The following is a 26774-nucleotide window of genomic DNA, read 5'->3' as shown; positions in this document are numbered from 1 at the left end:
TTTCAGTTTGGATCTTGCCTGCTTGCTCAGCGGCGCCCTCAACTGTCTCCTGATGTACTCCGCAATTTTCTCCAGAGGGTCCTACTCATTGGACCGTGGATGCACAAGGTCATCAGGATCAAACTCGTCTCTGAGAGGGTCCTCCTCTTCCCTCCTGCCACTTTTACTCTTAGGCTGGCCTTCATCCTCTTCTGGGGAGGTCTGAGGTTCTGATGAGGTGAATTCCTCAGATCTGGAACTGCTCCTGCAATAGTCTTCATCTGACTCGCTTGAGCTTGTGACTCGCCTCTCCCGAGATCTCGCCTTCCTTTTCCCCAAGCTGGATCCGCGGGGTGAACTCAGGGGGGTCTGGCCGCTACGGTCCCTGCGGGTTTTATGTTTGCTTCCCCCTTTCTTCCTGTGTGCCCTGCCTTGTGACAAGGCAGCCAGACCTCGCAAAATACCCCTCTCTCCACGGGGCCTCTCAGCACTCTTCATTCTTTTGACTGCCTCACTCATACGCAGGCCGCTGACGTGAGGACGTTCAGATTCTTCTGAATAATCACTCATATTAGTAGTGCCTTAATAGATGTATTTGCAGTTTGCTTGGGCTGCCCCCGTCAAAAATATATTTTATAGTGTAGCTTAGCGAGTCTCGGTATCCATTAGCAGTTTTGCCTGGGACTGAGCCTGTTAAAGAGATATGCACAATCTCTTAAGCCTCCTCCCCAGCAGGCAGAACAATGAGGGGTCTATACGACTTCACCTGGCTGAGCCAGTATTTTAGGCAACAAATTCAATTATATCTTGTGGTACCTGTTTTCACCACCAGGGGGCGCCCGCGGCTCACTGCACAGAGCTGCTGTTCTTCTGTGCCTGCTACAGCAACAAACTGTTATCAAACGAAAGATCTGTTTGATATTTAATTGCCGTGCCGGTATCTGGAACTTTCCTGCGCACACAGAGCAACTGCCTCTCTCACGAATGTAAGTTTGCAATGGCGCCAGAACCCGAGGAGTTCCGTTGCGCCGTTGCGAACTTCTGTAGTTACAGTTCCTCCTAACGAGGCAAAGCTGACACCGGAACGAAAAGTCCCATCGCGTCCTCCCCTGCGGATATGCTCCACCAGTCAGTGCCACGCGCTGCGTGTCTCCTACACGTTTCCCTATGCATATGCGCCGCCTAAAGCACAACTATATATACATTCATTATCTCAATACATATATATGTCACTTATCTCAGCTGCTCGAGCAGCAAAGAAAGAGGAAAGACTATGGAGACAGAGTGCATTATAGAGGATAGGAGAAGCGTGATTGGGGAATAAAGTCACGTGACCCGAACAACCTATGAAAAACGAACTACAAATGTGATGGTTTTTGTTGGGATTTGTAGTTTTATTGGTTGTTTTTCATGTTTGTTGATATAACTGATGCTGCTCGAGTGAGTAAAGAGAAGTCAGAGCATAATCTGAGCCTCCGAGTCTTGACATAGAATTCACGCCTCCAGCGAGCCTTGGATTATCCCCATAAAAGGCACCACGTCAACGGCAGGAAACTTAGGGTGTCGGAATAAAAACATCTATGAAAGTGATACATCTCACAATTATACAGCTGTGACCGTCACATAAACATTTCCTAAAATCAAAAGCAGGCAATTGGATAATAAAAGGATTCCCCTCATTACTCAGATAGTTTCATATATCTTTGCCAGAGATTCTAGACTTGATCAAGACATTTTGCAATAGCACTTACCACCTCAAAGTCATTTGATACTTTGAAGAAGGCTAGCGCGTTCAGCATGCTCAGCATCTCATTCTGTGCACTATAAGGCTCTACAAACGTTACCATTGGTCTGTTATAAATGGGGCACTGAAATAGAAAATGGACTATAGTCTCAAAAGATAACGTGCCTTTCTATCTGACACTGATTACAGTGTCTTTGTGGAATCTCTATGGCCTGAATAGCCCTATGGAGAGTCAAAAGGTGCTCCGACATTGCACAAGCGTAATCCTTCAATAGCTTGTTTGCAAGACACCCAGCTGAAGAAATAAAAAGAAAATGAAAAAGCCAGTGAGGTCTGCCATGCAGCTGCCTCTGGAACAAGGAAGCCCTTGCAATATTGTTAGTAAGCAAAGCTCTCAAAGGTCAGGTCATTCGATTTGAGTCCGCTTGGCAGGGCTGTTGGGTGTCCTGCTACTTGACCATTAATTAATACCGGGATTGTGACTGGCTGTGCTGAACCCTGACCTTTTCGCAAGACGTGATGGAGAAGCTGCTTGAATATCAGGGCATGGGCACATTGTGTGGGGGGATTGCAAGCAAATTGTGGATATGACACTTGACCAGAAATCAAATAGTAAGCTTGTCAAATTCAGCACAAGAAGGGAGTTCCACTATAGGTTTCGAGAGGTGGGTCTATGTGACGCCGGGATACTTGGTAATGCAGCTGACACAGACCACCCTTTCTTCTCTTCTAGTCTTGGGTCTAGGTCCAGAATCTATTATATTTTTGCTAATAAATCTTTGACGCTTGTGTTAAGGGACTCCTCCATAAAACCATTAGTGATAAGGAATACGTCCTCTGTTCTCTGATCTCCACCTGATGAAGGAGGATCGATTTATTTATTTATTTATTATTTAATTGTGTATTTGTTATATGCCCAAACCCTTAGGTATCACGGCGTAGTTACGGACAACTTAATTATAGTTAAACAGCATTCACAATAGTTACAGATACAGACAATAAAAACAATGATTACATGTTACGGTACAGTAGTATTGTTGCATGGATTCTCTTTACTTATTTACATGTTTAGGTGGCAGACTTTGTATGATTGGCGCTATATAAAGCAGAAGGAGGCCGAATAGCGATAGATGGGTGCCTGCTGATTAAAATTGGTTAAATCTGTGTAGGCAGAGATCCAACAACTCACTCCTGAAGGATAGAGAGGTAAAGACCTTCGTGCACGGCGAGCAGGATGGTTTTTCAAGTTAATTCCCTCTCTGATACCTCAGTCTCGATGTGTCGGGGTGACACCAAGGAAGCTTGTGTGGGTAAATTATCAGGTATGTAGCCAGGAAAACGCGCGAACTGGAGGTGGTCTTGGCAGGCTTTCTTAAAAAGATTCAATTGTTAGAAAATAAATTCTGTAAACGTCTCTCCTCTAGTCTTAGCCATCAGCTTGCCAGTTCATGCTGCCAGTAGAAGAAACCCAAAGCCAAACAGACTTTCAGTACCACAATGAGAATGAAGGCAATTTAAGGAGGTGTATTAATAAAGCAGGAATACTGTGCACCTTGCACTTGAAAATTAAGAAGGAGCGAAGAAGTATAATCACACAATAAGCCCAGAGACTGCGGCCCAAAACGGCATAAGGTAATGGCCCGCAGTCGCAGGGCTTATTGCCATTAGTACCTCAGCCTTTTAGACCCGGGTACTAATGGTGTTTCGCAGCCGGAAAAAAGTAAAAAAAGTAAAAGAATTAAAAGAAATGGCCGCCACAAACTGGAAAATGTAGTCCGTTTCCTCTATCCGTGGCAGCCATAGTAAACAAAGAAAATGGCCACCATGGAAGGGGAGAATGGACTACACCTAGTCCCTTCTCCCCTCCCATGGCGGCCATTGATGTAAATTGAAAAAAAAGTAAACAAAAAAAATGGCCACGGGAAGAACTCCGGATCGCCAAACGGAGCTCGGAGCATTCTAGGGCAGGTAAGGCCCAGGCGAGGGCCAATGAGCTTTTTTTTTTACACGCTCATTGACCCTCACTAGGTACTAATGGATCTAATTGAATGAGCTGGGCAAAAGGTCACTAAGCATAGGGAAGATTGTTGTGGTGTTCACCTGTACATGCCCGACTTGCCATTGGAGAGTGCTGAAATGTGGTACTTTTGGTATAAGGTTAGGCCGGGCTAGGGTGGAGTTGATTTGTTAGCACTGGTGGTGCCCATAACCCAGGAGAAATCAGCTAGGCAACATGTGAAACGAAGAAGGACAAGGCCCCGAACCACGATGGCTACTCCATCGACTTGTACCAATGCTTTTCTGATGGTCTTGTGCCAGGTCATTCCTGGCTTTCTGTTTGGTGGGGGTTATCTGATTTACCTCTAGCCAAGAGCTAGAGGTAATTTGGGCCCCCACCAGCAAAAAACAGCCGATATTGCTGGCACTGATAATACCAGTGCCAATAATACCGGCAATTACCCCCATGAAGTCCTATGGGTCTCCATGGAATGGGGAATGACCAGCGTTGCGGGCACCTGTAGTATCCTGGTAAGACTGGGGTATCAGGCACTGGTAATGGTAGGTCCATTTGCCTGTATCCCGACGGAATTACCAGCGGGATACTGACAAACTCCTAATGACCCTTCCATGGAGAGGGTTTAGATGCTTTTTGCTATGTTGCCGGAAATAGAGAATTGCTTAGTGCGGTTTGTCAGACAGGTTAGGCGAAATAAAATTTGGTGTTTTGGAAATGTTGTTATTGTTCAGGGATATCCTGGAAGCCAAGTCTACTTGGAGTGAGTGATTGCTACATGTTAGGAGCTAGAAAATGCAGAGGTCCTCAAGCCCTTACAGCTCCACAGAGTGATTTGGAAGCTGCCCAAATGGCCAAAGCTCCTACTGATGTCTATTGATGTCTCTATCCCATTCCAGGTCAAAAAAGTCTCAGAGGGGAAGATGATCCTCTTGTTAAGAGAAAATGTGAGCTCCCGAGGGAATCTAAATTGGACATAGTCCTTGCTTATGACTTAGGAATGGCAGAGAATATAATTGCTGATCCATTGGACCTCGAAAGCAGTGAGCCTAATCCAGTCACTGGTCTTTAAAATGCATAGAGCGCATATCACTGTGGTTTGAATATCAAGGATGACTTCAATGGGTCCTGCAGATGGCGGGTCCTATCATTCCTCAACTGTAAATCTTAAGCATGTGTTATATGAGGGCAAGCATGTTCACCATTGTTGGGCTGAGGTGTGGCTGTTCATGCGGGAAGTGTTTGGGGTAGAAGTTGCTTTGTCACTTGCCAGTGTTATCACTTAGCGGGTGCACGGTGGGATGATTGCTAAGCGAGGTCGCCTCAGCTATCGAATCTCTTTCAAGCCATTGCACTTCAGCTCATTACTCACAACTGGAAGGACTCTAGTAGTTGGCTTGTTCAATGGTGGTGGAATTCTATTGGTGAAATTCATAGACTTTGATACATGTCTTGGATTTAGTGAGACAGGAGAATAAGTGGACATTAGTAGCAGACTTGGTAACATCCAAAGCAAGGGATCTGGTGGTGATGTCACGCGGAACCCTGTGCACTGCCGGCTGAGGGGGTCCGTGCGGGCTAGGACATATGTGGTATTAGCTTTTACTCCGTGGCTTGTACCTGTTGCCCCCCCCCCCCTCGCCGCTCTGTCCTCATCTTTCCTGCTCTTTGCCTTCGCCCTATATTTTGGACCCATATGATGGATTTGTCTTCTTAACGGATTGAAGTCCAGGTCAAAGTTCATGCTTTTCAACCAAATCAGTTATTTGTGACAATCAGCTTTTTGTTGTAGTCCAAGTGTTTCCATCTTATCGGTCTTGCTATATGCTTGTATCTACATATGCATTGCTATGTATTCTGCAACTGTTTCTCACCTTTATGACATGCAAATAAACAGTTGTTTTTAATAAAGAGGGGTGCATTTACAAACTGCCCCGAAGCCATAATGGAATCTCAGTACAGTGATGATATATTGAAGTGGAAAGCGCATGGTCGGGGGAGTTTTTATGACTGCCATTGCACTCATTACATAATATCAGAGCGGTCGGATACCAGTACACATCGGAGGGAGATGCGATGTGAGGCAGGGAACATGGCCTGGGGGTGTTCCTTGGAACCTTTTCCCACCTACTGACTGCCCATAGCCATGCTTATCACCCAGTGCCCACTCCACCCCACCCCACCCAAAGCACACCTTCTTGGAATCTCTTTGGGCTAGCTCTCTTGCACAGTAACATCAAACTATTGGCTTTTATGTGACACAGCAATTGTCATTTCCAAGCAGTCTTTTGACAGGTTATGGCTTAACTGCAGCTGTGCAATAAAAACACCTTTGCTGAGAGGGCCTACAGCCACATAACATGCAAGCAATATGTGTGTTCTTGCCTCAATCCCTTCCATTACAACCCTCTTCACATAACCATTAGAAAATCCAACAGTGTTTGCTTTTTAGGGGCATTAGATGGGTATTTGCCAGGCACTGACATCATATGCCCAGGTAGCTTCACCAGTGGGCAGGTAGTAACATTGTGGCAATGCCTTGAGAATGTATAACATAGACCCAAGGCAGCCTATGCATATTTACAGCAAAATGTAGAACCAATTTGATTAGCATCTGTATCAAATGATCCAAGAAATGACCAAAGGCCTCTGACAAACCACACTGATTGATGTGTGTAATTCACTGTTATGCAAATGTAAATCTAAAAAATAGCAAGACCATTTCTCAAAACATCGAATGGCTGCATCACTTGACAAAAGTCACCCCAATACATGGTCAAACATAATTTGCTTAGTCAGTTCAAAGTCTAAATATCCTCCTCTTCAAGTGGGGATAACCACTAACAAAGTAGATGCCCCTGTCCTACATGTTTCAATCCCTTCACAGTGGTTATGGGGTCTTCCTCAGGGGTCAATACACTTTGAAGTGATGCAAACAACACACCACAAACTTATGAAGGAGATGGCAAATGAACATCCAAATTACGATTTTGGAAGTACACATTTCTGTCCCTAATATATCTCAGAGTACATATGGTCCTAAATTACCCATTAATGTAACCGTTCATCTTTTCTTAGACAGTTTCATACCGCCTTGCTTGAAATGACAGTGCCTGGCAAATGCCTATTTCATGGCTAAACAAAAGCACAAAATGTGACTTTGTCAAAGCTCCTTAAAAAACGATGGTGTAAGTATGTGTCAAGAAGCTCTTATTATAATTTACAAAGCCAAAACTGATCAAATGTCATCTACACTCGAGAAGTTTAAAAACATCTTTTCAACATAAAATTGGTATTTTAAAATAAGCAAATGATGTATTTGAATGTTGTGTGTGTGTCTTTCTGAGTTGTAGTTGGATTGTCAGACGACCTCTTGTTGGCTCTCCTCGCGCTGGCTGCTCTTGATGGCGTCTTTCCCTTTTTCAGATCTCCACACGTCGTACCATGTTGAGTTTTTTGTGAAGAACCGCAACGTTGAGGAGATCCTGAACAAAAAGGCCCATGAGAAGTTTCAGTATGACCTGGACGCCCTCTGGAAGCAGGAGCCCTTCAACATCATCAACATTACTTCGGCACTGGATCGGGGCGGCCGTGTGCCTCTACCGATAGAGGGCAGGAAGGAAGGGTGCGCCCGTTCACCCCAGCTGCATTGTGACTACCCTGTGTGGCCATGCTTCAGAGCTCATAGAGCCTCCTTTCATGCTGTGCACCCCTAATCACTCTTGCGCTATTCCTTCAACTGGCACAATCACATCGTTCTTACGCCGTGCTTGCACATCATGGCCGCCTCAGAACTCGTACACTATCCTTGCACACTGTTTGTCCGATTCAGCACGCTTTCAGAATCTATGCACACCCCATCGCTCTTGTACCCTTCATTCACAGGGTAGGGATCGCATTAATCTCACGCCATCCTTGCACATCATGCACACTTCAGAACGCCTGCACTATCCTTGCACACTGTTTGTCCGCTTCAGTGCTCTTTCAGAATCTATGCACACTTTAATGGTCTTGCACGCAGTGAAAACCTCATCGCTCCGGTACCATTCATTCACATGGTAGGGATCGCATTAATCTCACGCCATCCTTGCACATCATGCACACTTCAGAACGCCTGCACTATCCTTGCACATAGTGCATCCCCGGAGGGCTCTTTCACCATCTGTACACCTCTCACCCACACTTTGGTGGTCTTAAAGCACCCTTGCATGCCGAGAGCACCCGACAGCTCTCGCACCAGCTTGACACACCCTTCACTCCTTACCATAAGCGCTGTTTGACGTCCTTTGCCAATTTGACAATCCTCGCTCTTCCATTAACCGTGCATGAGTACCACATATTGTTCTTAAACCATGATGTCGCTTTCTCGGAATTTGAAATGGTGCACTAGCCACACACCTAGTTTCCCTTGACCCTTTCTCCGCAGCCATGGTTGTGACAATAGCACTTCTCACAGAGCCTCAATATGTTAAAAACTGTTTATGTAGCCATGCCTACACTGGGGAACCCCCTGCTGGCAGATTCTAGCACTGAAGCGTCTGTGAAATTCACAATGAATTTCCGCTTCCTGCCAGCAGAGATCTGCCCCCTGCTGGAGAGTCTGGAATTGAAGCTTCTTTGAGATGAGTCACTGGTACTGAAACTATAGGACTCCCCACTCACCCACTTGTGCTTCTTTACTCCACTGGCTCCCTGCTTTGACTAACGAGCTGTACATTCCTCTCAGCATCTCATCCCTTCTCCGGTGATTTCTCTCACAGTCTATGTCACGCTTCCGTCTCCAGGGTTTACGTCAGAGTCGGCTCGGATGTTCCATTCCCAGAGTGCCTGCAGGAAATTTATTCGAAGGAAAACCAGGAGCGATGCCGGCTGGGAGGTCAGCCTGCCCTTCCCTGCTATGATACCTTTGCCCCAGATGTTAGAATTGACTGGTGCAACGTTACACTGGTAAGCCCACGCATGCTTGGCGCCCATCTTGCACAAACGTAACTTCCTTGGTTTCCAATTGTATAGCAGCAGCAACGTTATAAGTAACAAACACACCCATTTGCAGTGCGTTAGCCGTGAAATCTTGGCCTGTCTCACCAGCCTTACGTTTCTGTCCCACCTCGCACCACCTACCATGTGTGAACACTTACTGAATGTTGTATGGATGTCTATCAACCATGTTTCACAAGGGGATGAGTACAGTTGATCAGTTGTTGATAGCGTCCCTAGGGATTTGCTTTGGCGGGTTTTGTTGAAGCATGGGGTCCCATATCATCTGGTGGCTGTCATGATACAATTATATGCTGTGGTGAGATGGGGCCCAGCAGGAGAGACCGCAAGCCAGTTCCCAGTGAACAGAGGCGTACGGCAAGGCTGTGTCCTTGCCCTGCTCCTGTTTTCCTTTATGTTAATGAGATCATTATGGCCCTGTTGGCAGACTGTCAGGGTGCAAATCTGCATTCTCCAAAACTGGGTAAGGACTCTTTCCCAGCGTTGCTCTTTGCTGACGATTCGGTTTTGTTGGCTCTATCCCCAATAGGCATCAACCGAAGCTTGGAGCATTTTGTCTCCAAGTGTTCCCAATTGGGTCATACCCTTAATGTTAGTAAGACCAAGGTTATGGTGTTCCGGCTAAAGAAGTCTGGGGTAACCACACTGGGCTTGGAAGTAGAAGGGACAGGTTTGGAACAGGTTACCCACTACGATAATCTGGGGATGAGATTCTCTGATAACGGTGCCTGGGTGGGCCAAATTACTAAATCACAGTCCCCCTTGGAAAGGAATAGTGGTGGCCTAAGGAGGTTCTTTAGTTCCAATGGTGAGCAGGCTGTTTCATCTGCTCTTGATATGTATACTACCCAGATTACGTCGGCTATCCTGTATGTAGCCGAAATATGGGGCTGTTCCAACTGCTATAGTTTGGGGGTGGCTGAGCAAACATTTTTTAAAGACGCTCCTTAGATTACCTTATAGTACCCCGAGTGAAACCGACCTGGGCCTTATTTCCCCCGGTTACGCTCGCACCCTGTTTATCGAATTTAGATTAGGCACTCTACAGGTGGCAACATTTACGTACGGTTGGGTGGGGAGTTCTTCGTCGGTTTGCCCAGCTTGTGTCATGGCCTCTGAATCAGAAATGCATTTCCTGTTATTTTGTGAATGCTATGGTGGTCTAAGGAAAATGTACTTAAGTCTACTGTTCAGGAGAGAATGTGTCGGGAGCAGCCGTGAAGCGGTCGCCTTATGCCGGTCCACTGTCTCAACTAATGACATTTATTGCCATATATATATATCGCGCCTGGTTACTTAGGAAGACTGTATCTAATGCTTGATTTTATTTTGAGGTCCAGAGGTTTCTATGATATTTTATGTGAATCACCATGAAGGTTGTTTTAAACCTTACTGTGACTTATGCAGTGGACTGTCTATGCTGATGGTAAACATTGCTGAACAAAGCATTGTTTGACTGACTGACTGACCTATGGATGTCTATCAACTATGTGGAAATATTCCACTGACGGGTTCAGAATCATATCTGATCGGCAACAGGAATGAAGCACGAGTTTGATATGATGTGACACTGTAGCTAAAAGAGTCATATTTCGCCTTGGTTGATGGTCATCCATTTACAATTGTGTGATGTAGATGGGTATCTTTGAATCATGTTGACACTCTTAGGGGAAAGGGAGGATTATTTCCTCTAAGAGGGCTACCACTTCCTGAATGGCATAGCCTGGGGGCTGCTGAGAGGAGTAAGTGGAGAGAGCTGTGAGGAGGACCTGATCTGCAACCAAGTAAGTTAGGTGTGTTGTGTGCAGGTGGGTGACGTCACTGCTGTGAAATATGACTTTCATACCTTCTTGCAATAACATTCTTTAACAAGTTGTCACCCTGAGGACAAAACGATATTTACAGTTGTTATTGAGGATACTAGCTTGCCCCTGTATGCCCACCCTCGAGTTGCTGCCCCCAAAATGCTTCATTACTCTCTTATGTGTTGTGCAACTATATGAAAATGTTCACTGCCACCTCTCTGTCACTATACTTTTATTACGGGCTCCTTGGATAAACATCAGAAAAGCTTGGTATCATGCCAGGCAGAGCATCTGAAAAGCTTGGTATCATGCCAGGCAGAGCATCTGAAAAGCTTGGTATCATGCCAGGCAGAGCATCTGAAAAGCTTGGTATCATGCCAGGCAGAGCATCTGAAAAGCTTGGTATCATGCCAGGCACTGCATCAGAAAGGCTTGGTATCATGCCAGGCAGAGCATCTGAAAAGCTTGGTATCATGCCAGGCAGAGCATCAGAAAAGCTTGGTATCATGCCAGGCAGAGCATCTGAAAAGCTTGGTATCATGCCAGGCAGAGCATCTGAAAAGCTTGGTATCATGCCAGGCAGAGCATCTGAAAAGCTTGGTATCATGTTAGGCAGTGCATCTGAAAAGCTTGGTATCATGCCAGGCAGAGCATCTGAAAAGCTTGGTATCATGCCAGGCAGAGCATCTGAAAAGCTTGGTATCATGCCAGGCAGTGCATCTGAAAAGCTTGGTATCATGCCAGGCAGAGCATCTGAAAAGCTTGGTATCATGCCAGGCAGAGCATCTGAAAAGCTTGGTATCATGCCAGGCAGAGCATCTGAAAAGCTTGGTATCATGTCAGGCAGAGCATCTGAAAAGCTTGGTATCATGCCAGGCAGAGCATCTGAAAAGCTTGGTATCATGCCAGGCAGTGCATCAGAAAGGCTTGGTATCATGTCAGGCTTTAACAAAACACTCTCACACCTTGTTCACACAATGCTCTGTATTCGTTTGGGTTTTTTTTTGTTATTTTATGTTTCTTCAAACACAACTGCCAACACTTTAGGAATACTTATCGCACATGGGCACACACATGCAAAATGGCATTTCTCATTTAACTCAAAAGAAAAATAAACATGCAATGACCGCTTCCACGATTCAATATTGCATTTGCATTCGCAGCTTATTAATATCAACAGCTTTCAGAATTCAAACCTCTTTAGCGCTCATTCACAGCCCCCATCCCAGAACCGTGATTTCTCATTTCCCCTAAGTGACCCCAGCTGATATTCATGATGACATGCATTCCCTAAATGCAACCTTGGAAGTATACTTGGCAAGGTTTGAGCACTACTGTATGACAGAACAAATATCCCCCTTTACACCCGGACTAACTCAGTTATCTGTCGATACCTCAAAGAGAAATGAGTTCTTGCCCTTTTGTGTCCAGTTTGACACTTCCCTAATTAGACTATCCTTTTTACCACTACTCACCAAGATCTTTGTGTTTGAAGCCTTTGCCTGCTCTGTGGTTCACCGCACTGGCAATCACCCTCCCTTCTCAGTTACTGTCCCTTGCTGCCACGATCTGCTGATTCCAGGGTCACAGCAAGCCCAGCACACTGGTCAATCAGCCCGGCCCCCGTCTATGCAGCTCTGGTCTGCCCACGGCACCTCTACCTCATCAAGACAAGTCCGACAGCCTGCACCCGACTCAGCTCCATTAAAAATATTTCTCCTTTGCCTTCTCTCTTTCTTCCTTTTTGCATGTACAGCCCCTTTCTTTCTCCTCCCTTCACCTTATAAGCCCTCTTTTCTTCACCTCCCTTCTACCTATATTTCCATCTGGATCCTTTACTGTTTCTCCTCCTATTCTCAGATACCTCAGTGATGTCCTTTGGTCAATAATCACCCCCCTTTTAGACACCACCGCCAGTAACTTTCCAGTCTTGTCTGGTCTTTTCTATGTCCAACACGCCACCCGAACCCGGTTCAATGCGAAACCAAACTTTCTTTCTGCTTCCTGACTAACACCGGCCTGAACAATGACATTGTTCTTTCCAGAGCTCATTCTGCTGTCGCATGGCGCCCTGCATCCAGCAACTGCAAGGCACGCCGATGTTCAGCTTTTCAATTATGCATTTATTTTCTAAACTAACATTGCATTATGAATGTTCGTGCATCTGCAATACAGCCTATGGCCTAAGCAACCCCGGCCCCTAAAACTAATTGCTAATGCCAGTAGTGTTAAAATGAGTATTGTTAACAGTTAGTATTGTTAAAATTGTTATCTCGAACACCGTACACTGCACTATTCTATACACACCTATTAACTTTACCTACTGCACATCTCCTAATTTTCCCTACATACCTCCAACTCTTTGGCCAGAAACCTTCTAGGCTGGACCATCGTAAACCTCCACTGCCTTTCCAAATAACCCTCATGCAAAGTCATTCTATCTTTGCAGCTTCCTTCTTGCACCATAAAGAAATTGCTAGACACCCATGGGCCTCATTACGAGGTTGGAGGTAACGTGCCGGTTACCACTGCCTGATATCCCAGTGCCACCGGGAAATCAGAAGAGGCAGCAGTAATGGTTACTCCCCATCTCCATGGAGTCCGATAGGACTCCATGGAAATGGGGACATGGAAGCACCGGCACCATTGCTAACGGTACCAGTGCTTGTGTGACAACCATGCTGGTAGGGACCTGAACTCGCGGCAGGTCAGGCCTGCCGGGGGATCCATGGCCCCTACTGGCATCATTGTAGTATATTGGTCCGGAAAGGGTGCCAGTACGTTGTTACACAGCACCCATATTTCCAGACCGCCATACTTTGATGGCCAATGTCTTTGTATCTAGAGAAAACACAGCAGGGATCAAGAGCCAATCCCTACCTCAGGAGTAGATAGGAGTCGGGAGGGGGAGATGCCAGTATCCCAGGTGGGGAAGGTGGCCTGGCATCTGCCAGAGACCTTAGGAAGGAGAGAGCAGGAAGGCCTTGTCTCCAGCGAGAAACTGCAGAGGTACTGCTCATGTACCAATGTCTTGCCCAGGCAACTGAAGGGCATGTCCTGTACTTTCAATGCGGAGGTGAGATGACCAAGGGGCCAGTAACCGCTTAAAACCCATAATGGCCAATTAAGAAGCAAAAGGGTGCAGGGAATCAAAAATCTCAGGACTTTGACTGGAAGAAGAATGTTTTTTTAACCCTTGTAAACTCACAACTAAGTTGGGAGGTGAGAAAGTATCTCAACCAAACTATAGAGACATTACTTTTGTGTTCCTCTCTACACTTGTTTCCGTTCTGATTTTCCTGGTCTGCTGTAAAATAAACTTTTGTTACACTACATCATATCTCTCTCTCTCTCTCTCTCTCTCTCTCTCTCTCTCTCTCTCTCTCTCTCTCTATCTCTCACACACACACACACACACTTTGCTGTAAGGAACAGAATACATCACATGAAATTCAATCTAACATTTACATCTCATGAAATTAAATCTAACATTTCACAAGAAACTGTTAGTGAGGGGGATAAGGGGAGGTAGAGTGAATGGGGGAGGGAAGCACCTACGACATGAAGTGCCCCAACACTGAACACACGCCGGGGGGTGGGGGGGGCAGCTCCTCAACTTCAGATGCGTACTCAGGTTTGTAGCACAAGGAGCCCACGTAGCCATTGCAGACCTGTCACCCACCTCCTTACCAATGGGAATATTTTGGAACATTCAGCTTTAGAGCAAATGCCACCCATTCCCTTGCCTTTCATTTTTTGTTTGTTTAAATATGCTTTTCCTAACCCATGTTTTTGGACCCTGCGCTCATTCCCCAGGCCTGCGTCTTGCTATGCATCCCTTGCTGACCCCAGGCCCCCCTCCCATTGGCTGCCGTACTCTCCACCGCAGGTTCAAAACTCGGCCAGCCCCCCTGCACCCACTTTAGCTTCCAGGGTGAAGGTGAGTGCGGTTCCATGTCTTAAAATCTTGGCAAAAATGGCTGTGAATACAAAATATTGCACCATTTGCTGTGGTTTTGCCGCCACAATCATGTAAAGGATGTGGGAGGACACCCCCGCAACCTTTGGACCCATTATACCATTTAAGGGGAGCGGGGGACACCCCAGCAACCCGCGCTCCCCTTAAATGGTATAATGGGGTACACCTTTACCGGGTCAAACCACGGCTTTTTGCTGCAATTTTTTTTTACCGCAACATTTTTGCCACAATTTTATAACCGATACCGTGAGTGCTGTATCCGTGACACGCATCCCCTTGTCTTTCATTTTATTTTGTTGAAATATGCTCCCTATCCCATGTTTTTGGACCCTGTGCTCATTCCCCAGTCCTGCGTCTTGATTTGCATCCCTTGCCGCCCCCAGCCCGCTCACCCCCCCATTGGCTGCCGTACTCGCAATTGCGAGTTAAAAACTCAGCCAGCACCCCTGCAACCACTTTAGCTTTCAGGGTTCAGATGAGTGCTGTATCCATGGGTATCAGGTAATATAATCGCGGCACAAATGTCACCAGTAAAACAAAGGTGTACCCCATAATGCCCTTTAAGGGGAGCTGGGGTTGCGGGGCTGTCCCCTGCCCCCATAAAATGGTATAATGGGTGCAGGGGTTGCATGATTGTGGTGCAAAAAACCATGGCATTTTTGCAGCGATATTTTGTATTCACAGCCATTTTTGCCGCGATTTTAAGACATGTAACCTATCTGTGCCATGCATCCCCTTGTCATACTCACTACTGCAAATGAACAAATACGCTCCTGGTCTGTGTCCCCTCCTCCCCGCCCGCACTGCCCCCAAGCCCTGATTGGTTAGCTACCCCTTTAATCTACACCCAACAAGGGCAGCCTTCCTGCCCAGCAGCCCCCTCAGCTAAGGACCCAGAGGAAAAGGCCAGCTCGTACAGAAGCAGCTCCAGATGGTGTCTGCCGGTGTCAGCCGGGGAAGCAGGAACCTGGCAGCAGTCAACCAGCATCGACACACAAAGTAAGTTTTGTCCGAACAGGGAGCACAGCTTTCTCTACACCCACAAAACGGGCCCACCTCTCTCCTATCTTATTATCCCCATGACCAAATAGGAGGTAACATATATGTACCCACTTCCATTCTGCAACTGTCGCCCCACATAGACTCACTGAGTTGTGAACTGCGTTTGCCAGCCATGTCTCACATCAGTTAGCAATATCCCACAACTACGTAGCTAGAAAGCTAGCTATTCTGTGCTAGCTAGTCCAGATAAAATACTATATATGAGCCTGAGTCACATTTAGACAGAATTGTGATGGTCAGCTTGCATCAAATCCAGATAGAATTGTAAAGAGTATATCGTGTCACATCTAGACAGAACTGTATTACTAGCTTGCATCACATATAGACAGAATTGTGATGGTCAGCTTGCCACCATATCCAGATAGAACTGTACAGATTAGCTTGCATCGCATCTAGACAGAATTGTAATACTAGCTTGCGTTACATCTGGACAGAATCGTATTACTAGCCTGCGTCCTATCTAGACAGAATTGTGAAGATTAGCTTGCGTCACATTTAGACAAAATTGTGAAGTTTAGCACTGCGTCATATCTAGATAGAATTGTAAAGGTAAGCTTGCGTCACATCTAGGAAGAATTGTGAAGATTAGCATTGTGTCACATCTAGACAGAATTGTAATACTAGCTCATGTCACATCTAGAAAGAATTGTGAAGATTAGCATTGTGTCACATCTAGATAGAATTGTGAAGATTAGCATTGTGTCACATCTAGATAGAATTGTAAAGGTTAGCTTGTGTCACATCTAGACAGAATTGTGAAGATTAGCATTGCTTCACATCTAGACAGAATTGTAATACTACCTTGCATCATATCTAGACAGAATTGTGAAGATTAGCGTGCGTCACATCTGGACAGAATTGTGAAGTTTAGCACTGCATCATATCTAGATAGAATTGTAAAGATAAGCTTTTGTCACATCTAGACAGAATTGTGAAGATTATATCATGTCATATCTAGACAGAACTGTAATACTAGCTTGCATCACATATAGACAGAATTGTAATGGTCAGCTTGCCACCATATCCAGATAGAACTGTACATGTTAGCTTGCATCACATATAGACAGAATCGTAACACTAGCTTGCGTCCTACCTAGACAGAATTGTGAAGATTAGCTTGCGTCACATCTAGACAGAATTGTAATACTAGTCATGTCACATCTAGACAGAACTGTGAAGATTAACATTGCATCACATCTAGATAGAATTGTAATACTAGCTTGCATCATATCTAGACAGAATTGTGAAGACTAGCTTGCGTCACATCTGGGCAGAATTGTGAAGATTAGCATTGCTTCACATCTAGACAGAATTGTAATACTAGCTTGCATCATATCTAGGCAGAATTGTGAAGATTAGCTTGTGCCACATCTAGACAGAATTGTAATACTAGCTTGCGTCACATCTAGATAGAATTGTGAAGATTAGCATTGTGTCACATCTAGACAGAATTGTGAAGATTAGCATTGTGTCACATCTAGACAGAATTGTAATACTAGCTCACGTCACATCTAGACAGAATTATGAAGATTAGCTTGTGCCACATCTAGACAGAATTATGAAGATTAGCTTGTGCCACATCTAGACAGAATTGTAATACTAGCTCACGTCACATCTAGACAAAATTATGAAGATTAGCTTGTGCCACATCTAGACAGAATTATGAAGATTAGCTTGGGCCACATCTAGACAGAATTGTAATACTAGCTTGCATCACATCTAGATAGAATTGTGAAGATTAGCATTGTATCATATCTATACAGAATTGTAATACTAGTTTGCGTCACATCTAGACAGAATTGTAAAGATTAGCTTGCTTCACACCTAGCCAGAATTGGGAATGTCAGCTTGCACCACACCTAGACAGGATTGTAAAGATTAGCTTCTGTCACATCTGGACAGAAATGCAAATGTTAGCTTGCATCAGATAGATAGAATTGTAAAGATTACCATTCCGCCACATCTAGGCAGGATGGTGAAGATTAGCATGCATCACTTCTAAATAGCGATGCCACTAACCAATCGCACTAAACAATATCACCCCTCTGCATACACCTCTCACACTCTACACAAACACAACCATACACCAAAGCACTATAAACGGCATGCACTTCACTACATCGCAGCAACAAAACATAACACACATAGCCTCGCACAGCAACACATGACAGCTACCAACCTAAAAGCACACCTAAGCTCAGCAAACAGTGTCAACCGAGCTGAGGCTGCCAACAGCACTTCACAGCTCTCTTGCTCTTTTTCCCACTAAGCCTTACCAGTCCATCCCATCCTCTTTCCTTTTCAGAACCGCCAGAGCACCAGGGGACCACTCCTGTGGTGATAATGCGTGGTATAAATATCCTTTAACATTACATAACATGGTGTTGCTCATTGGCTCATTAAACTACTCCATGGCCTATTGCCACCAGGCATTTATTTACATTCTGTCTGACACCTTTTTTAAGCTGTCCCATTCATGATCTACCTACGCATCATGTATTGAGGTTGCTGTTCATGTGGCGTGAGATGGTAACTCCCCTCCGTTCTATAGGAGAATGTACAATTTGAACCTCTCCATTTCCCAGCATCTTTTAGATTTGATGGGATCAGGTTCTAGCACTTTCCTAAAGGGTTTTGTGGCAGCACCTATCCTGTATGAATCAGGGGGGAACCCTTTTGTCCAGACCCACCTTGCTCAATACGACCTGTGACAAAGTCCTATTTGTGAGGTTGAGGAATGGGATGAGAGAGACCTACCGTGAGGTAGGAAGCCATCTGCTCCATGATCCAACTCCAGTATTGACATGCAGAAGAGCCCCCAGACTCTGCCCCCATTCCCAAACTCTGTTCCTCTGCCAGACACATGACCTGTGATAGGGACAGCTGGTTGAATAGTGGTTACTGTCAGATGCGAAAACAGTTCACAAGTGTTGAACGAGAGCAGGGACACAAACAGAAATAAGAGATGTGCACAAGCAGGCCGCCCAAGGAGTGCACCGTAAACTCCAGCTTTCACCATAGGTGCGCAGGCAGTGGAAATTGCCAGGGACCCTAGGAAATATAGTCTTGGAGAGACATGAGACAGGGCAACCTGAGTGGAGGGAGCAATACTAGGATCAGAAATCAAGTGGTCCCCATGACGGGGCTGCCTGACTTCAAAATGGCAGCCCCACTAGTTAGAGATTTGGCCTCCAGAGTCAAGGGCTGCCCACCAATTCCCATCAAGAAAACGACTACACCTGGGGTGTGGGCAGTGTTAAACACACATAACCAATCCCAAATCCAGACTAATGATCCAGCACAAGTGTCCACACTCATATCATCATTAATGCACTTACACACGGGTCTAGGGTGAAACAAGGGCCTGGCTAGTAGGAGAAGTGAGAGTATTTAGAGATGAGCTGTCAGCGTGACGGTAAAGCAGGAGGGTGAGGGAGTCAAGGTAAGGGAATGGAATGGAAGGAGCTGGATGAGATGGGGAGGCAGCACGAGAAGGGAAAGTTAGGAATTTGATGATGGATAGGCCTGGAGGAGAAAGGGAGTAGGAAAGATAAGGGAGAGGAAAGAATTGGTGGAGGGCACGACTAGGAGGAGGAAGCAAGGAGGGAAGAGGAGAGGAAATGTGTTGGAGAAGGGAGGGAACAGACAATGAGAACCAGATGGAAGGTGAAAGGCAGCAGAAAGTGGTTGAAGTGAAAAGTATGGTCCAAAGTAACAAACCAACATTGGCCAAGCCAAGAAGGCCCGATGATTGGAGGGGAGCTGAAGGTGGCAGTGAAACTGGTGCAACCCGAATTGGTGAGATGCCAAAGTACTTGGTCTTGTGGACCTGGGAAATGAGACCCGATCTAGCCACAATCTAATGACCAATAAGAAAGCGATAAAGAGAAAAGAGACAGGCTAGACAGAGCCATAATTCAGATCTGCTGGGACAGACAATTCGGCTTCCAGAGCCCAAGAGGGAGAGCCTTTACTAGGACCAGTGATCAGCCAAGATCACCGGGCTTCACTAACAGCACATATGAACGAAGGGCCAGAGTAGATATAACCCCAAAGCACGATAAGAGTCTTTGTTTTACTTTCAGGAGAAGTCGATACTGACCAGGAACCATTGTGGAAACTTTGGACCGAGGAAGAGGACCCAGGTAGATAAAGCCGGCGATGTGCTGCTCCAGCTCGCCTTGCATCCTCACGCTGATTTACAGTGCGACATAAATACATTTCTTTTATAAAATGTGCTTCACGCCATGCTCCAGCCTCTAAACACGGGACCTGGTATCAAACCTGTGCTGCTCGGTGCTGTCTTCTTTCCAAGATGAGAGCGAAGCCTCTGCGATGTCCATCTGGCCCATCCATTCTGGGTTCACCTTAGTTCAAACCTTCGGCCTTGTTCACAGCAAACCTATTTTGCTACACACTCCTTTCTGTCCCAAGTCATCTATTGGTCCCCCACTATGTTAGAGACCACACCACCGACTTGAACTAGAAGATTGACAGTGTTGTTGCATTTTTGTGTAACCCTGGTTGTGTATGGAGATTGGTGCTACCTGTTATTACATGCATGAGATTGACTACACAATGTGCTCTTCAAAGTTCTTCCAATGGCCCAATAGCCTTCTGGCTTCTCACCCAATACAGGATACTAATTTAAAGTGCCCAGAGTGCTTTACGGTGCTAAAGTGTCTCCAACTGTCTCATTAGCTGGACAGGGACCTTATGAGTGGGGAGTCCTGATCGGGATAATGAATTTGCCATGCATGCCAACCATTTCTAATCTAATAAAAATGGACTGCACGTAGGAGGGTTTACAGAGAATTGTATATACAGGCTGTTTATTCCTCATTCAGCATATTAACTACGAACATTACATCTTTGCAGAAGGTCTGTTCCTTATCTAAACACACTCATAAGAACACCTAGCATTACCTGTTCAGACATTAGTCCCTGGACTCTTCCTGAATACTGAAGTCCACCCAGGTGCTTATGCAGGACTAACCATTTCCAGTCTCTCTCTCCCTCTCTCTCTCTCTCTCTCTCTCTCTCTCTCCCTCTCCCTCTCTCTCTCCTCTCGCTCTTTCTCTATCTCTCCTCTCTCTCTCCTCTCTCTCTCTCTCTCTCTCTCTCTTCAACTCTCTTCCCCACCCCTTTTTCAGGTAGCTCCCCCCTGTTATCAAGGCCATGCATTGCATTAGTCAGTGACATGATTGGAGACCCCTTCTGTCTCCATCAGAAATGGGGTTGTGCACTCCATAATAAGGAGGCCTTTCTCAGAGGCTTGGAGTGGGCCCTTACCTTCCTCTTCCAGGAGCATTTCAGGAGACACACAAGGAGATTCTCTATCAAAACCCCAAAAGAATAGAGATCCCCCTACCCGCTCAGACTCTCAACGTCCTTCCCCACTGCCCGGTACCGGCAGGTTCGAGGTCCCTGCACCCATCTTTTCGCACAGACCAGAAATGTTGCTGAGGAAGATGAACCTTCTTCCTGGACGCAGAAGAGAAACCCAGTTAGGACATTATGAGAACTTTCATTTCTGGAAACCCTTCAAAACACTACATGCATGCAGAGGATGCAGCCTACACGCACACGTCTTGCATTCATCCAGTAAATCGCAGCCCGGGGTTGCCCATTCCTGTCCATTCTTTGCACTCTTGGGTCCCTTTGGTGCGCAAGATTGGATCCCTCTGCAAGACCACCTCCTATCAACAGTTGGCCAACCCAAGAGCAAGCAAGGCCCTACTTATTACCAACGTATGGTGCCAGGTCGAACAACACACCTAAGTCAACTTCATTACTCAAGACTGACATAGGACACACGTCTTGTCTTTTAAACCCATTTACAAATTGTTGTAGTTTCCCTTTTGCTTTGATCTTGTATGTGTTAGCTAGCTTAGGCTTCTCACAGGACCTTGGGCCAGTGCAACTTGAGGGCCCTACTTGTTGGAGTGAAGAATTGTAGCCTGAGCATCTTATTTCTTTATTTTAAGTACTTCATGAATCTTCAATTCTAGGCGTGTTTCATTTTGCTAGCTTTGCAATGGCACTTTCTATAGGGAAACAGTGACTGTAGGCACCATTTACCATCCAGAGTATTCTGCCTTTGTTGTGTTAAACTTGGGACTGTGAGAACTGGTAGAGTTAAAGCACTCAATTGGCCTTTGTTGTGTTTAATAGTATGCCCACCTCCAAGGGTATCCAGACTGTAATCTGCTCTGGGGGCGGGGGGAACATGACCCTGGGGAAGGGGAGGGGCAGGAACATGAGCATGGGCAAGATAAGAGGATTGGAAAGCAGGAAGTAGATGCTTCGGGGACAGGGAGGACGCGGCGCAGCGGGGAAAGGATGTTCCCTGATAGCCTGTGTCCATATCAGTCCTGTTTGCTGGACTTTGGCTCTGCAAAGGGGAGAAGGCAGAAACGTCAAGTATTGAGGTAACTACAACCTAGGCGTGCCCTATTGCGCAGGTCCCTTATCTAATACTTCTGTCAAATTACTACTGTTTGTATTCAACTCTGCAAGAGCGATTTGTCAAATTGCAGTTTGAGAATATAAGACACTGTATGGGAATCACATAGTTTACATGTATTTTACAGGTCGACACATGTTTCGACCCCATGGGTATATTTCAAGGCTTCGTGAAACATGAGATAGATTACACAATATGCAACCATGTGGCAATAATGTTAATGTTAACGGATGTTTGTACCACGCACTATCACCCCCGGCGCTCTTATATGCGCAATTGGAGTACACACATGACGAGAAATGAAGATGATACGGCTGTAGGCATACGAATTGCTTCACAGATAAATACCATGTATGTAGTATAGCCATCAAGAACAATAAGTGACACCATAAGTGCCAAAAACCAAAAGAAACAAGTTAAAATGCAGGAAAACCATATATATATAAACCAAAAACGAACATGTAAAAATAGGGAAGAGGAGAGGGAGAGAAATGAGTAAAAAAGGAAAGGATAGTACACATGGTTGCACCTTTGTTTTACAGGCTCTTGCTTGAAGCAATGTTGAGATCACTGTACCCATGAGAAAGCCATGTATGATGGGATGTCCATCTACAGCTGTGTTCGTAATTGGTTCTTAGTTTCTACTTGTGAGTATTGTGGTAAAGTGTCCTGTGAAGAACACAAACTTGATGCAGGTAGGTCATCCTCGTGGTAAGAATTGAAGGTGGGTCTGATGGAGGTATCAGAAAGATGGACACACTGGCACAGAAGCATAGGTGCTGGAACCTATAGCAACAGTCAATGCAAATGAGATGGGGAACCCTCTCCAGACTGACGGCAAGCACAGGCCAGGGCATGGCTGGTAGTATTTCCTCCAGAATAATGGAGTTATTATCAGCAGTCCTTGCCACAATCCCCAATGGAGTCCTATATGATTCTATAAGGGGAGATAACATTAACATGGAACTTGGTCGATTTACCTCCATTTACGACTGGGGCAAAAGTAAGGGTGTTTTGCAGAATTAACACTTGTGATGCCGCCCAACTGGATAGGAGAGTCCAGGGTTGGTACTGTAGGAGGCTATATCAGTAGTTGTATGCCCACCCTCTTATTATAGGCTGCTCGGCCTCGGCCTATAACTCAGGAAGCAACCATGTGAGCACTGATTTAGTACTTGTTGTGGGACAAGGTGGTACGGGTTTCAGTTGGGTCTTGTTGTCATTATACATTCTGTATCTCTGCAGCAAACATCACCAGCCCCAGCACACAATATTCACACTTCAATCCGGCCAAACAGATGCACTGGTGCCCTGTGTCATTTCAGACATCAGGAATCAAACAATGGAAGGGAATGCTGACCAGTGGCAATCCCAGTCAAAGATATCCACGTATCTCTTACTGCTTTCATGGGCCTTGCTAGGCGAGAGGAATACACTATAAAAAAGGACCCCGGGGAAAAGAAATCCTGAACAGAACAGGCCTGCCGGGTTTAAGACCATGATCTATTGTACAAAGAGAAGCTGTCCACGCCTTGTCAGATTCCACTTACTCATACGAACACCACCTGTGCAGACCAAATCACTCTTCTTTGTTTCATTCAATACGAAAAGTTAATTTAACACATTCAATTATTTTGACAACAGTAAAAAACATAAATTATTAAAAATTCAAAACTTCAAGAAATTCATCCTCCGCGTCCCTATTCCTTCCTTACCTCAATGAAAGAGTTTTACTACTTGCATACTGCTTTTCACGTAAATGCATATTTCCTATCGGAATTATTTCTTACTGCGTGAATAACAATACTTTATAGTATAGTACTGGCCTTGAGATCAGACCTCTCCCTCTGGTCCTTCCGCAAAGGTCTTAAACTCTGGCTCTTCTCCCAAGACACCCAAATGCACCACTACTATACACATACCCGCACCATGCACCACCTTCCTACCTCCCCCTTCCTCTAACAACTATATCCCATCCTGCCTTCTGCTCACAAGATAACCAATAAGCAATGCATCAACCGTATCCAAGATGTTGCCTCTGTAAACATGACAAACTAATGCTTTTTATAACGACCTCATCCTAACGTATGATGTAATTAATTTAACTAATGTCTGTAACCTATGCAAGCAACTTCTGTAACCTAATACCTATGCAAGCAACCAATGTAACCATCCTTCTTAAGCAAAAAGTGCCAAGATGCCTCTGGGCTAGGTGCGCTATACAAATGTCAAAATAAATAAATATATATTACAATCAATGTGATACTTTCAACTACATGTAATTAATATATTTTGCTGAAATACAATATACATGGGTCCTGAGCTTGCTGTGCCTTGGGTTTAATGCTGCATCGGAATAATGGGATCCAAAAACCCTCAAACCTGTCAGCAATTACTTGTGATCCCTTGCAGAGGGCACACAGCCTACCAGTTTAGTCTGAATTACTCCCTTTGGTGGGGGATGAAGACTGATTTCAATGTGGTGGGTCCCCTTCTGTAACTGACCAGACCAACAACAATATTCTGGGATGTATATTACCCAGGGGAACCGAAACACTTGTGCGTCATCTGCATTCAGCACAAACCCTTACACATTAAGGGCATTGGGTGCTGACAGTGTTGGACCAACAGATTGGGTTCCTCCATGCTCCCCTAGGTGTTACCAGAATCTCCACACAGCATCTCTGGGGTCAAAGATCCACAGTGATGGCCCCAATCCTCTGGAACTACCCTGAAATTCAATGAGAGATAAAACCACATCTCTTAAACCTTGATTTCGAAACCTTTGGTCCATCATATGCAGCTTTCACAGCGGATCCACCCCCCCCCCCCTCCATTTCCCTTTCCTCTTCCCAATTGCAGTTGGAATCAGTTCCACCTTTTATACAGACCTCTCATACTCTGTGTCCAAGAAAATGCATAACTATTCCATCACCAACCACCCCACACTTATGGCTACAAAAAAGACTCGAGACCTCCAGAAAATCTACCTAAACAGCTATACATATCACCTCTTGTAACACACTCCTTCAATCTCCACCTCCCTTGTTCCACCTCACTCTTTCTTTCTTTCCCTCATTCTGTCCTCTTCATTTTTTCTGTTTTCATGTCTTCTTTACTTTACTTCTCTCTTACCTGTAATTCGCAGCGCAAACAAACCTTTCCCAATCGCTCTCGCTCTCGATGATGACATTGTAAAGATAATGGACAGTGCTAGGAACTTCATTCTGCTTGATACAGTGCTATTTCTCATTTCCTCACTACCCCACCTCCTCCTCTCTGCAACAAACCGAAGTACAGGTGCCAAGTTGGACCTAGAACGTTTCAATTATATTGTCAGTAATCACACATTATGGCAGCAGAGGGCAGCAGAGACTACGTTATTCAGTGGCAAGTCCCAGAACCTAATAGTGAATGGTAAGACTGAAGGAAGGTTGGGGACCCGGTGGTGGCCCTCTCAGTTTTAAGTGGTACTCATGCTAGTCCTCATTTTTTTAAAGCACCCCATTTCCTTGTTTACAAAATTAATGTTAACACCTAATCATGCCCACAACCAAATAGTAGGTCGTTTAATTACACAAACCTGTACCTTGAAAATGCAGATTGACAGCACGTTGGGCCTCATTCTGAGTTTGGAGTTGTGGGAGAAAAGTGGTGATAATTCTATTACAGCCATTTTTCTTGTACCACCAAATTACAAATTTGGTGGAATTACCAGTCAAAACTACCACAGGAGGTAATTCCGCCAAACATTCCCAATGGAGTATTTTGGGCTTCATAAGTGGGGGCTAACAGTCCCCTGCCACCACTTGTAAGCCCTTGATAAACCCACAGGACAAAGTGGCGGTAACAGTAACTGATGTTGGTGGTATTTTGGTGAATTTACTGCCAAAACACTACCAAACTGGAATGAGGTCCATTATCTACACATTTGTTTCTGCTTTTTTATGAAGGGTTTGATTTTAGGGAAGGCATACGTGTTCCTTTTTTATACTTCCTTTCTGTAGGAACTGTAAAAGTACATTATAAATGCAGGAGCACCAGCAATTATGGGTTCACTTACATTCCTAAAATAGCTGTGAAAGTTCATGGAGTGAAAAGTGGAGTGAAAAGTGGGCTCCCATTTGACAGCACAGCATTACTAGGAATTTCCAAGGGCATGTAATGCCTCCTCAGCAGTTGCTTTCCATGCAGATTACTACTGTGGGGCAGAAGAGAAAACATGTTCTACTGCCAATGAAGTGAATGCATCCCCAGGGGGCCTGGTGCACCGCCATTTACCGAAAGGAGCTGGCATTGCCTTGCTGTCCCTTCCTATCCTCTGATGTGTGGTGCTGGGCATTCTGGAAAGGAGCTGGCATTGCCTTGCTGTCCCTTCCTATCCTCTGATGTGTGGTGCTGGGCATTCTGGATTCTAATTAGTCCACCCAGTTTTATTTTTGGGACACGAGCCCTGAAGAAGCGATGCTCTCAGACAATTTCTTCCAGTCTATGCTTTGTAAGAAGGTTGAGCAAAAATACAATGAAGTCAGAAAGTCGAGTTCAAAGTGTCTTTATTACTACACATGGATCTAGGATACGGGTCAGCCAAGCGTCTCTTGGGACTGGGGGCATGATCTAGAAATATTAGGGAATAACTCAGTGAAGGAGTGTGGAGTTGGGATAATATAAAGAGGAGTCTCCCAGGGGCTCCATGCACATTAGGATATGGAGTTCGGCCCACATAA

The 26774-nt window shown here is 45.3% G+C and overlaps 1 protein-coding gene across 2 annotated transcripts in view; it reads left to right on the top strand.

The window, feature by feature from the left end:
* Window positions 1-26774, top strand: part of SGCA (sarcoglycan alpha) — a 217538-nt gene that overhangs the window by 146248 nt on the left and 44516 nt on the right. For both annotated transcript variants that reach the window (XM_069634360.1, XM_069634359.1), the window contains exons 5-6: window positions 7164-7362; window positions 8522-8684. In XM_069634360.1, coding sequence (XP_069490461.1) covers window positions 7164-7362; window positions 8522-8684 — 362 coding nt within the window. The remainder of the gene's footprint in view (window positions 1-7163; window positions 7363-8521; window positions 8685-26774) is intronic.

This window comes from Ambystoma mexicanum, chromosome 13 (assembly GCF_040938575.1).
Source record: "Ambystoma mexicanum isolate Mex_15411 chromosome 13, UKY_AmexF1_1, whole genome shotgun sequence".
Classification (NCBI taxonomy): Eukaryota; Metazoa; Chordata; class Amphibia; order Caudata; family Ambystomatidae; genus Ambystoma; species Ambystoma mexicanum.
The sequence above is the reverse complement of the archived record's forward strand: the minus strand, read 5'-3'. Positions and strand labels throughout refer to the sequence as shown.